The sequence below is a fragment of the Rhinolophus ferrumequinum genome, chromosome 8 (genome assembly GCF_004115265.2).
Source record: "Rhinolophus ferrumequinum isolate MPI-CBG mRhiFer1 chromosome 8, mRhiFer1_v1.p, whole genome shotgun sequence".
NCBI classification, from domain to species: Eukaryota; Metazoa; Chordata; class Mammalia; order Chiroptera; family Rhinolophidae; genus Rhinolophus; species Rhinolophus ferrumequinum.
The window spans coordinates 10,110,514-10,123,004 of record NC_046291.1 but is presented as its reverse complement, the minus strand read 5'-3'; the positions used below and the strand labels follow the sequence as shown (position 1 = coordinate 10,123,004).

General features: G+C 38.3%; 1 protein-coding gene across 1 annotated transcript in view; it reads right to left on the bottom strand.

The window, feature by feature from the left end:
• Positions 1–12,491, bottom strand: part of COL4A4 (collagen type IV alpha 4 chain) — a 118,230-nt gene that overhangs the window by 50,193 nt on the left and 55,546 nt on the right. Inside the window, exons 21-26 of the mRNA XM_033112034.1 lie at positions 12,002–12,166; positions 8,219–8,308; positions 7,054–7,217; positions 4,176–4,248; positions 2,807–2,913; positions 242–425 (exon numbers count right to left, since the gene is read on the bottom strand). Coding sequence (XP_032967925.1) covers positions 242–425; positions 2,807–2,913; positions 4,176–4,248; positions 7,054–7,217; positions 8,219–8,308; positions 12,002–12,166 — 783 coding nt within the window. The remainder of the gene's footprint in view (positions 1–241; positions 426–2,806; positions 2,914–4,175; positions 4,249–7,053; positions 7,218–8,218; positions 8,309–12,001; positions 12,167–12,491) is intronic.

Genomic DNA, 12,491 nt, shown 5'->3' with positions numbered 1-12,491 from the left:
CAACTTTGGTATGCCAAACAAATAAAGCAATAAAGACATCTTAGCACTTCAAGGATTTATTTTCAATATTGATTATGCTGTAATGCTTTTATTAGTTTGACAATATTCAAGGTTTGAACAGCAGTTCGATGGAATTTTATTTAGCGGTTCTGCCATAGCTCTAACTTTGCCCAGAAGAGAGGCTCGTTTTAGCTTCCATGATGTCACCTGACATTCTGTCACATGAAACATTCAAAATTACCTTTCTGACCCTTCATGCCATCAGGGCCCCTCTCGCCTGGGCAGCCCGGAGATCCTGGAGGCCCCCTTTTTCCCGGTGGACCAGGAAGTCCCAGTCCTGGAGGGCCCCTAGGCCCTTCTCTGCCAGGGGGGCCTGGCGGTCCAGGAAATCCTTGATCACCTGGGGTGGCATCTTCATGATCCCCCTGGAATGTTCACATCATGAGTCACTTACTGATCTTTGAAAGTCCATGAACGCAAAGTAGTCTTTGTCACAAGCTCATGAAACACATGGAGAAAGCTCCTAATTCCAGAAGACAGTGACTCAATAGCAAATGTAATTTAAAATAATTAACTCAGATTCTTCTTAATATTTTATACATACATATTTACATATACATGTGAGAGGTGTGTGTGTGTTGTCTCAAATACAGAAGGTTATATGGTTGTGAAGTCTTAAAAACAGAGTAAGAAATGTTATATAAAACCAGTCTTTATTATTAAATATAATGAAATATAGAAATAAGTAAATTAACAGAGGTAGTGAGCTTGCCAATTGAGTAAGTTCATATGCATTCAAAATTGTTCTCCTGCATTCTTATAAGAAGATACACGAATAGACTCCATCACCCTCCATGTCTGCAGACAAAGGGCTGACAAATACTTTCTCTTCCGGCATAAGAATTTGAACTTTGGTTAACTTTCTAGTTCTATTTCACTGGAAACTTCATAAAAATTGCACATCAACTATACTACCAGGCAACATTACTTACAGTAAAAATCAAACCACTTTGCAAAATTTGTACCTAGTCTGGGTGCAAAGACCTATATGGAGCCCTTGCTGGATCTCACTTGAGTGGTGGCTCCTGTAATTGCCAAGCTCTTTGTGGGGTCTCCACAAACTGTGCTGTGGAGATAATAGCTCTTGTCGAGGATGAGGCTACTCACAGAACTGCCAGATGAGGATCTCATCTCCTTCACCCCAACTGAATGACCAGCTGCCAGGACCCTCACTCACAAGGAATGCCTGATGTCGCCCTACTGTCAAGTTGAGGATCCTGTCTTCTATCCTTCTGAACAGCCTCGTCCCAAATGTGATATAATAGTCTTGTGAGTCTGGATTGTTTCAAAGACTCTAGCAAAACATGCCCCTCTGGAGGTGTTATAGAAATTCCTCTCCCAATTTGATCTGTAAATATATTTTAGTTTTTCACAATTAGGTTAGTGCATGATGACAATTGCCACTTAGTGACATTGGTTTCTAAATAGTTTCTCAAGTGGAAGAATGAATTAAACAGAGATTACCAAGTCCAGAGCAGAGAAGATTATTCACAAACCTGATACCAGCCCAAAGACCAGAAAGCTGTAAACACTATCTAACCTCATTTCCAAGCTTGTCTCTTATTCACGTGTATTCTGTCTGAATGAGTTCCTATAGAACCAGAACATGGTTCTTCCCTAATAAAACACTCTCAATAGCAGGCCGCACAGTCTGGTGGAAGTACCATGTGCTTTGCAATATGGCAGACTAGGGTTTTCACTCCTGTTTAGCCTACTACCGTGTTTCCCTGAAAATAAGACCTAGCCAGACCATCAGCTCTAATGCATCTTTTGGAGCAAAAATTAACATGAGATCCAGTCTTATTTAATATAATATAAGACTGGGTCAATATAATAATATAATATAATATAATATAATATAATATAATATAATATAATATAATACTATATATATATATACAAAACAGGGTCTTATATTAATTTTTGCTCCAAAAGACGCATTAGAGCTGATGGTCTCTCTAGGTCTTATTTTCGAGGAAACATGGTAGATAGATAGATATAGACAGATAGATGATAGACGATAGATTGAGAGATAGATAGATAGATAACCTTGAGTAACATGCCTTAAGCCTTCACTTCCTTACTGTAAAACTGTAAAGATAATTGCTCTTCAGAAGACTACTGTTATGAGTTAACCTCTAGGTCAGTTTCTGTGACATTGTAAGCATTCAGAAACATCTCACATACTCAAGATATTTTAAGTTCCTAAGCGTTGAATCATGTCTCATAGTCTTTTCTTATGACCTTCATTATTCACACATGGTCTCCACCCAAAACATGCTTGAAAAATGCAGAAATATCAGTTATCAATGGAGTTTTCCACCAGCCAATTCATCCATCATTTTTTGCTTGCCACTTCCCTCATGTGATTCTTCACCAGAGAACAGGACTGACGATAATTATCAGAATCTGTGCTCTATCCTCCACCCTACAGAGTTAAGTGAACAGACCTCAGATCCGTGGGGGTTTGTAGATACAAGGAATCCAGAAGGAAATAACCACCACAAGAATGATACAAAGACGAGATAGAGTCTTGTTATGACTGAACTGCCACTCAGGATTTTAGACCATCTTCCATTATGCCACACTTTTTATAACAACCATCTTTTTATGGCAGTGAATCAAAGGTTTACAGCCTGTTAACACTTTATCAAGTTATAGCTTTTTCAATTGAGAAGAAGAAAACAGATGTTTCGTGGCCATGTAAGAAAGTGAAATTCTACAGCAGGAGAAAAATTATACATACTGGGGGTCCTGGATCCCCTTTTGCTCCAGCATGTCCGTCCCAACCATCTTGTCCATGCTGCCCTGGAAATCCTGGGGGGCCATCAGGTCCTCTTTCTCCTTTGCGCCCTGGAAACAAAAGCCAAAAGATAGTAAAGCCCTTATCAGCAGTGGGTGCAGTAGAAAACTTAGAACTAAAGATAAAGGCATGACCTTGACTCTGTGTGGGCTGGTAGAGATTCCTCCAAGTGTCTCAGCTGACTAAGTCACACAAAGACAACTGTGTAAATGTAGAGGGGAGAATGACAATTGCCAAAAACATTGAATCTTTTATTAGGGAAATATTCCTTTCCCATTCTGACAAGGAGGTTGTATATGGAGGTGCCAATCATAACAGCATCTTCCCCTGATTGTGTGATGTCAAACATGGTACACCATCTCCTGGTCATAGTGAACGAAGGAAGAGATGGCCAATGGTTGGGGACTTGCCCCCAGGCTAGTCCAATCCTTCCTGAAATTTTTTTTCTAACTGGAGCCCAGAAGATAGTGCTCTCTTTTATATCTGATTGTAAGAACTTGTAGCTCTGGGCGTGTACTCACAGCCCAGAGAAAGGTAATCTTGGGGAAAACAATGCAGATGGCACAATGAAAGATGCAAGATGCAGAGAGAAACTCCTATGCAGTTGTCCCTATGCAAACCTTGTATCCAACTTTCAAATTTTGTTTAAGTAAGTCATCTAATTATTTTTTCCCCCTTAAACTAGTTCAAGCTGGATTTCTGTCATGTACAACCAAAATATTCTTGATTAATACAGGATACTACAGTGTTTCCCCGAAAATAAGACTTAGCCAGACAATCAGCTCTAATGCGTGTTTTGGAGCAAAAATTAATATAAGACCTGGTCTTATCCTATAATATAAGAGGGTATAATATAATACAATATAATATAAATCATATCATATCATATCATATCATATCATATCATATCATATCATATCATATAATACTGAGTCTTATATTATTTTTTTCTCCAAAAGACGCATTAGAGCCAATTGTCCGGCTAGGTCTTATTTTCAGGGAAACATGGTATAATGTAGTGGATAAATACTAGGCAAGTTCAAGGAGGTCTTCTTTCAAACCCAAGTTCACCACAATGAAAATTTGAAACTGTGACTAAAGGAGCATTTATGTTTTCAAATTAGAGACAGAGGATTTGAGGCTCAACAATCACAAGACTCAGTGAAGGACAGGGAGTATCTTTTTAAGTGATCTCAATAATCCTAAATCTTGTTATAGAATCTATCTGTGGTTACAGGGGAAGTTGATGCAAGGGGATGGTTCATATATCATTCATAAAATGGCAGGGAGCTAAGTGATTGATTAGACTCACCTTTAACTCTTGAGACAACCCTGTCGCCCTTTTCTCCTTTGTTGCCAGGTGGTCCTGGGGCACCAGGTTTTCCCTTGGTGAGAAATAATAGCAACAGATCAGTTTAATTGTGATGGGTCAAATGTGATTCACATTCATGCATATCTAATCTCTTCTTTCCTTCTACTCAACTGTTCTGGGTTCTAGTTTGGCGTACTTGGTCTCATTCTTTTCCCTGCCTTCCAAGGTGGGTCCCACCTTACAAAACTGAGGTTTTTGAACTGCATGTAAAAGCTGGTGAAATCTAAATGTGGTCTGTAGCTGAGTCAATACAAATTTATCAATGTCAATTTCCTGGTTTTTACAGTGTACTAGGGGTGTGTGAGATATTATTGGGGGAAGCTGGGTACATGGAAGTTCTCTGTACTCATGATTGTGCGACTTCTTGTGAGCCATAAAATAAAATTTCATATCACAATACAAATTTAGAATTAAAAAACTTTTTTAAAACTGTCTTGGGCTTTGTAAAGTAGAATTGGGAGGAAAGAGGGGAGTAGGTTAACCACCAGAGCTGCTGTTAGAGCTGAAAGTAGAGATTGAGGGATGAGGTTGTGATGAAAGAGATTGATATTGAAGGAAGTTAATGAGCAAGAGAAAGGAAAATAAGAACCTTTTTTGCTGTAGTCAATATATTTCCTCTGTATAGCAAGTAAACAACTAACTCTGTTTGATAGGCTCATCATCTTTTGGCCTCACATTGCTCTGAGAATGGACTGTTTGGATCATGTTTTTGTAAGTGTTACATATTATTGAGTATCGAGCCATGTCAAAACTCTGAAAGCCTACTGTTGGTATATGAGAGTGTCCAAGCATTAGAATACATACCGTTATAGAAACACTAATCATAGCTTAAGGTTACTTATCTATTGACCTCAATAATCAAGAAACACAGGAAAGAATTTGGAACGTGAAAATGACCAAGCAGACCATTTTCCTTGCTCATACACATACCACCCTGACTTACTGTCATGCAATCTCACAACGTGTTCAAACAAGCTAAGCTACCTCTTTAACTGGCCATTACTAGTTAATGTGCAATGAACTATAAAGGGGAAAAGGGACCAGAGAGATAAGCACAATGGCAGCATCAAGCAGTAAGAATGAAAAGCCAAAAAATGTACACAATAGGCCTAAAAACTCAAATGGGCAAAATGGTTGGAGCCGTTTCGTGTACAGAAAATACAGCTACACACACTACTGAATACCCCCAAGAAGGTCACTCTAGTATAGCATCCTGTGTGTAACAATGTCTACGAGGCATCAGAAAGGTGAATGGAACAAATCTCTTAGTAGAAATAACTGAATTAGACAAGAACCTTAGAAATAATAAAGTGCTAATATGGGTTGAATGTTGCTTAAATTCTTATTTTTACTGTATATCCAAGTCATGGGGGACAATGGGATGGGCCCAAAGTGGATGGCATGCAGTATGTTTGGATGGCCTGCAGTCCAAGGATGTATAATGAAAATATTTTCTGATGGATAGACTCTTGAGACCATTTGAACCAATTTCTCTCCAGAAAGACAATACCAGTGGCATGCTTAATAAATAAGACCGGGGTACCCTGGAAGAATGGGTACGCCCTGGGAGCCTGAGCAGTTTATTAAATTTCTACATCTGCAGAACTTTAGAGCAATTTATGCTGCATTCTACGTCTCCAACATGATGGTTAGGCTCCAGGTCACCCCAGGATTAAGCCTCTTTAATTAAGAAGGGGAAAGGAGGGCTGTCTCCAGCCTCCAGAGGAGTACCCTAGGGGCAATGATTTTATTTTGAGCAACAGCTAAAAGACTGTGTGTGCCTCAACTTGAATCACTGGTAATGGTCAGCAAGTGAGAGCTGTTTTGAGATAGATCTCATCCACTCTTTGGCACCATCAGATAAATTCTGACAAAGCCAATATTTACATCGCCAGCCTCTACTTCCCATCTGAATCCCTAACTTAAACATCACCCCCCTTGCCTACCCAGCATCTCCACTTGCTTGTCTAATAGGCAGCTCACGCTTCAAATGTCCCCAGTGATACTGCGCCCTTTCCCCATCCCACGCCTGCTCCTCACGTTGTCGGCCTGACTTGTCTACATCCTTCACATCTCTTCTCATAGCCCCTGTCCAGTCTAACAGCCAACCTGCGAGCCAAAACAGATCCAGAATCGGACCACTTCCCACCACACCCTGCACTACCATGTTAATCCATTTGCTATCATATTTCACCAGAATTGCTGCAGCAATCTATCTACCTCTTCCTTTGTCCCCTATTGACTATTTTTAACAGAGCTGCCAGCGTGATCCCTTTAAAACAAATGTCAGATTATGTCTTTCTTTTCTAAAAACTCCCCACTGGCTATTCTGTGTCATCCAGAGTAAAAACTCAAATCCATCCACCTATACAGCCCCACGCTCAGCAACTCCCCCTAACCTCCCAGTATTTCTTTGACTTCATCTACTCCTGCTCTGCCCCTCTCTCTCCATTCAAGCCACATGAAATGGTGATAGACTTTATCACCATCCACCATACTGTATATGTACTCATCTATCTGTTACATGGTGTATGTCCTCCCAACAGAGTAGAGGCACCCAGAGGGCAGACTGTGTTCTGGTCCCTGCTGTATCCCCAGCACCTGGAATTGCACCTGGAACAGAGCAGGTGCTCAATAAATATGAGTCAAATGAATGAAAGAATGAATGAATAAATTAATGGATGAATAAAGCTGATTTTTGGTCATTAATATATTCATAGGTTCAAAACATAAAATATATACCAAACTATAAATTAGAAAAAGGTCCTATCTCTGTCTCTTTTAACTAGAAAGATTGTTACTGGTAAGAATTACTCACCGGTGGCCCTGGAGATCCTTCAGCACCAGGAGGGCCTGGGTGACCTTTTTCTCCAGGCCACCCAGGGAGCCCCATGTCTCCCTTACTACCTGGCCTCCCAGGAAGTCCTGGAGGGCCTGGTGAACCCATGGGACCAGGCTTGCAGGCACAGAGCCCTGCATTTCCTAGACAGAGGATAAAAGGCAGCTTTGTCATATTTCCTGAACAAAATTCCAATAAAAGTTTTACTATACAAAACCAATAGTGAAAATAAAAACAAAAAGGGTCTGATGTGCACAATTCTTATTGCAGACAATTGATAACGTGTGATGTGGGCACATGGTGTAGTGGTGCCTAGGCCTGGTCTAGATGGGAGGGATATATTGTTTCTAGACAAGTAGGGTATTTTGAGTCTTAATAAACTCATCCTGACAAATTCTAGAGGAAAACCTGATGTTCAATTTTACTGAAGAAACTTTAAGAATAAGAAAGCTTCTTATTTTTAAAAGTTTAAAAGTCTTATTTGGTTCCTACTAAAAAGTCTCCTAATTGATTCCTACTAAAGAAACATAAAAAACAAAACAAAACAAAAATGTGGTTAGAATATAAACCCTGATCATCTAAAGAAACAAATAATAGATGAAGAGGGATTATTGACTGCATTGAATATTACAATTGATAATTCACTACAATGTATTTTCTAATCATCAGAACTTTTAATCTTAAAAAATGTCTCTAAGGATAGTCAAACTCCTCAGCTCTCATACCTACCTGATGCAGTTGGTCAAAAAGGCACCAAAAAATTTAGAGCAAAGAAACATAGAGCCATAGGCATTTGATGAGTTTGAGAAATATGAAATCCACAGAGAGAAACTGAAATAAAAGATCAATACTGTTCTATCTCTGCTTCTTTTAAGGAATCAAGAGGATCTCGTGAAAAAATAAGTTACCACTTTGGAGCAAATTTCATGGCAGGAAAGTTTCTCCTTTATACTCTAAGACAAGAGGTTTGACTTTTTGGTAAGTACTAATCACATCATAAGCCCATATGAAGTGGAGTACTCATAGGAGATAACTAAGATAAGTAACAAATCTAAACGAAATGCCACATTACACATTCCACAAATGTCCCCAACCCTGGATGTGTTGTTGTCTTCTAGGAATTCTACCTCTGATGCTTACTTGCCTTTTTCTCCTTTTGAGCCTCTTCTTCCTGGAGGACCCATTTTGCCTTTTACTCCTGGTGGTCCAGGATGCCCAACACTGCAATATATAACTTCACAGTGGGAAAGGGGGTGGGCGAGAGAATCACATCATTTTGTGAATGTCTCCTACAGAACAAGTGGAAGTGTCTCTTGCACTCATGTCTTCCCCTCATCCCCATTCTTTCTTCTATCCCTTTCCTATGATTGTTTCTCTCTAAGAATAGATATACAAGTAGACTGTATGAATGTCACAGCATGCTTCTGCTGTATAATCTTTGGTAAGGCCATCCCTAATCTCAGCTCTACTTAAGTGGGTCGCAAAAGAAGATAATGGACAACAAAACAAAAATATCAAAACAAAACAAATAGAAAAAAACTAAGAGGAAGTGTATGACAAAGATCTTTCCCCCTTTAATAATCAATTATTACCTAACGAAGAAAGCGTAAAGCAGAACTTGTAAAAGGAAAACTTCAGAGACATCTGATTCAAGATGACAAATAAAATGTGAAACAATAAATTCCTTGTTCTCCCTAAATCCTAAAGTAACAGACAGTAATATATATATACAATATATACATATATATATACATATATATATGTATATATTATATATATGTGTGTGTGTATATATATGTGTATAATATATATATATTATATATATGTATAATATATATATATATTATAAAAAGGCCTGGGAGACAAAGAAAAAGGGAAAGAAAACAACAGCAAAAAGATGTAATAACATTATGCTAAGTGAAATAAGTCAGTCGGAGAAAGACAAATACCATATGATCTCACTTATATATGGAATCTAAAGAACTGAATAAGTGAGCAAAGTAAACGGAAACAGTCTCAGAGACATAGAGGAAAAACTGATGGTTGCTAGAAGGGGGGTTGGGGATGAGGGAGAAGGGGAAGGGATTAGACAACATAAATTGGTAACTATAATATTACCACGGGGATATGAGAGACAGTTTGGGGATATAATCAATAATGTTGTAAAGATTTTGTAGGGTGTCAGATGGGCACATGTCTTACCAGGGAGACCACTTCATGGACGGTGTAGATGTTTGACCACTGCACTCTACACCTGAATCTGAACCTGAATAATATTTTATGTCAACTATAATTTAATATATATATAGTCATGGGATATGGAGTATAGTATAGGGAATAGAGTCAATGGAGTTGTAATAGATACATACAATGTCTGAGGGGCAATAGATTAGGAGGGGTTCCCACTTTGTGAGGGGTGAAATGTCTAACTATTGCATTGTTTTGTACACCTGAAATTAATTTGTTTTTTAATTTAAAAAATTTAAAAAATGTAATAAGACAGCAGACCGTTAAAAGCTGAATTCTAACCAGGCAGTAAAGAAAAGGAAAGTGGGCTGGCCCAGTGGCTCAGGCAGTTGGAGCTGCCTGCTCCTAACTCCGAAGGCTGCCGGTTCAATTCCCACATGGGCCAGTGGGCTCTCAACCACCAGTTTGCCGGTTCAACTCCTCGAATCCCACAAGGGATGGTGGGCAGTGCCCCCTGCAACTAAGATTGAACACAGCACCTTGAGCTGAGCCGCTGCTGAGCTCCCAGATGGCTCAATTGGCTGGAGCATGGGCTCTCAACCACAAGGTTGCCAGTTTGACTCCCGCAAGGGATGGTGGGCTGCGCCCCCTGCAACTAGCAATGGCAACTGGACCTGGAGCTGAGCTGCACCCTCCACAACTAAGACTGAAAGGACAACAACTTGACTTGGAAAAAAGTCCTGGAAGTACACACTGTTCCCCAATAAAGTCCTGTTCCCCTTCCCCAATAAAATCTTTAAAAAAAAAAAAAACAGAGAAAGGAAGGAAAGTGAAGAAAGAACGCAATTTACATAAGAAATCTCTCCCAAAGTTCAGGAATTGGTATCTCTGAAACAGAATGACAGTGAGGCCTCAAACAAGATGATCTGTTAAAGAAACAGTTAAACCATTAGATCGCCCTCTCAAAAATTGCAGTAGGACAAAATAACACACACACACACACAAAAAAAAAAAAATTGGAGGAAACAGACAATGCAACAAGAAGAAAACTTTAAAAGAAACTACACAATTTAAAAATCAGATGATAGAAGGCATTTCATCCTTGCAACATGAACAGGCTGCTGCAAAAGGAAATACTAAAAAAGAATAATAGCAACAACAAAATCCTTGGAAACTAGAAAGGAAATAATAGCAGAAATTTTAAAATTCAGGAGCAAATTTGGAAGATGGAGTTGACAAAATCTCCCAGAAAATGTTATAGAAAAATTAAAAGGTGAAGAATAATAATGATGAGAAAAGGGACATGTTGAATGGATTCTCTGAGAAATCTATAGAGTCTGGGGAGGTGGGGGAGAATGGGGAAAAATGGAGATGATAATATCTTCAAAGAAATACTTCAAGAAAATTATCGAGAAATGCAGAATTTGTGTTGGATTGAAACTGCCACCTAAATACCTGCAAATAAATATGAATGTACTCACACAAAGGCCAATCACTGTGAAAACAAAGAAACACTCCTATAAGCTTTCAGAGAGGAAAAATACTTCGAAGGATTAAATATTTCAATGTTACTAAATTTCTCAGTAACAACACGGGAAGCTAGAAAACAATGCCTTCAAAAACCTGAGGGAAACATATTTCTAAACCTAGAATTTTATACTCAGCCAAACTATCAATCAAATTCCACAAGTGGGATAAAGACATTTTCAGACAAGAGCCTCCAAATTTATACCTTTCCTCAGGAAGTATAATGAGAGAGTCAACCATTAAAAGAAATATATGAGTTATGGAAAAGAGAGAGAGAGAGACAGAGAGAGAGAGAGAGAGAGAATTTCACTCCCCGGATAATGGTAAAGGAAGATCTTAAGACAGTGTCTCAGCAGCAAATGAAAAATTCAACCTGACATAATTTGAACAGGTCAAAAAGCAAAAAGCTCCAAGAGAGGTTTATTCAAAGACATAATATTGATAGAATATTTAATGAGTTATATAATGTATTATTAGGAGATTTATACCATTCTAGGTGGGTTGAGGTTGAACTAGCAATAAGTACATTGAAAACCAAGGAAAATACATATAAAGAAAATAAGACAATTGTTAACAAAATGTTGTGCTAGAAAAGTAATAATATATAGTTTTATATAGCTTCACTGGAGAATAGAACTTAAAAACTATTTATTGTAAACACTTAATATTTATTTAACCAAAACTATGATTATAACTATATTTTCCAAGGTGCACATGTGTGGTAGGGAGAGAGGCTAAAAAGGGCTAAATTCATCTTCTATAGAGGGAAGTCAAAAGATAACGCTCAAACTGAAAAATTAACAAATAATAACACGAATATGTCGAATGGCAACATACAGGCAAATAACAAAAGATCCAAGAAGGAAGAGGAGAAGGGGTTGCCTGGGATGGCAGTTCTTCATAACTGGCTTTGTAGAACTGTTTGGCTCGTAAGCCATGTTCCATATATAACTCTGATAAAAATTAAAACTACATTTAAAAAATAAAATTATATTAATTTGCAAAATTCTATTATCACACTTAAATTGTCCACCAAATATTTTCATGTGCTTTAATTGATGTGATAGTCCAACATCAGTTTACTTTTTTGTAGTATTAATATTAACTTGGTTCATGAACTATTATTTTTAAAACATTCAGAAAGTCATATTTTCTGGATGCCACTACAAATACCAACATAAATGACCGTGAACATGAATAAGGAACATGTTACCATCTGATCCTGGAGGTCCCTGCAGCCCTGGTGGTCCAGGCAACCCAGGTGGTCCCGGATTCCCTGGTTTTCCTGGAGCAGAATCAGGTCTTCCAGGTATACCAGCTTCCCCTGGAAGTCCAGGATGACCAGGAAGCCCTGGTGGCCCTGGGTGTCCCATCATGCCTCCAAGAGAAATCAAGAATGAAAACTACATACACGTTCAGATTAAACTTTTCTCCTGAAGAAATCAAATCAGTACATTTTTCCTTAGCCTGTGGAATTTTATTTTTGAAGGAAAAAATGTAATTAAAAAAATAACTGAATATCTCAGTTATCAAAATGCCTCACCTCCGATGAAATAAGCACATTAAGTGGAAACAAACACATTTGAGAATCAGATTGTCTCGCCTTTCCCCACTCTTTAAGGTTATTAGGAGAGAAATATATATTATTCCATTAAAATTATTTTTTGCAATCTTTCCAACTTGATAACTTGGTAAAAAATAAT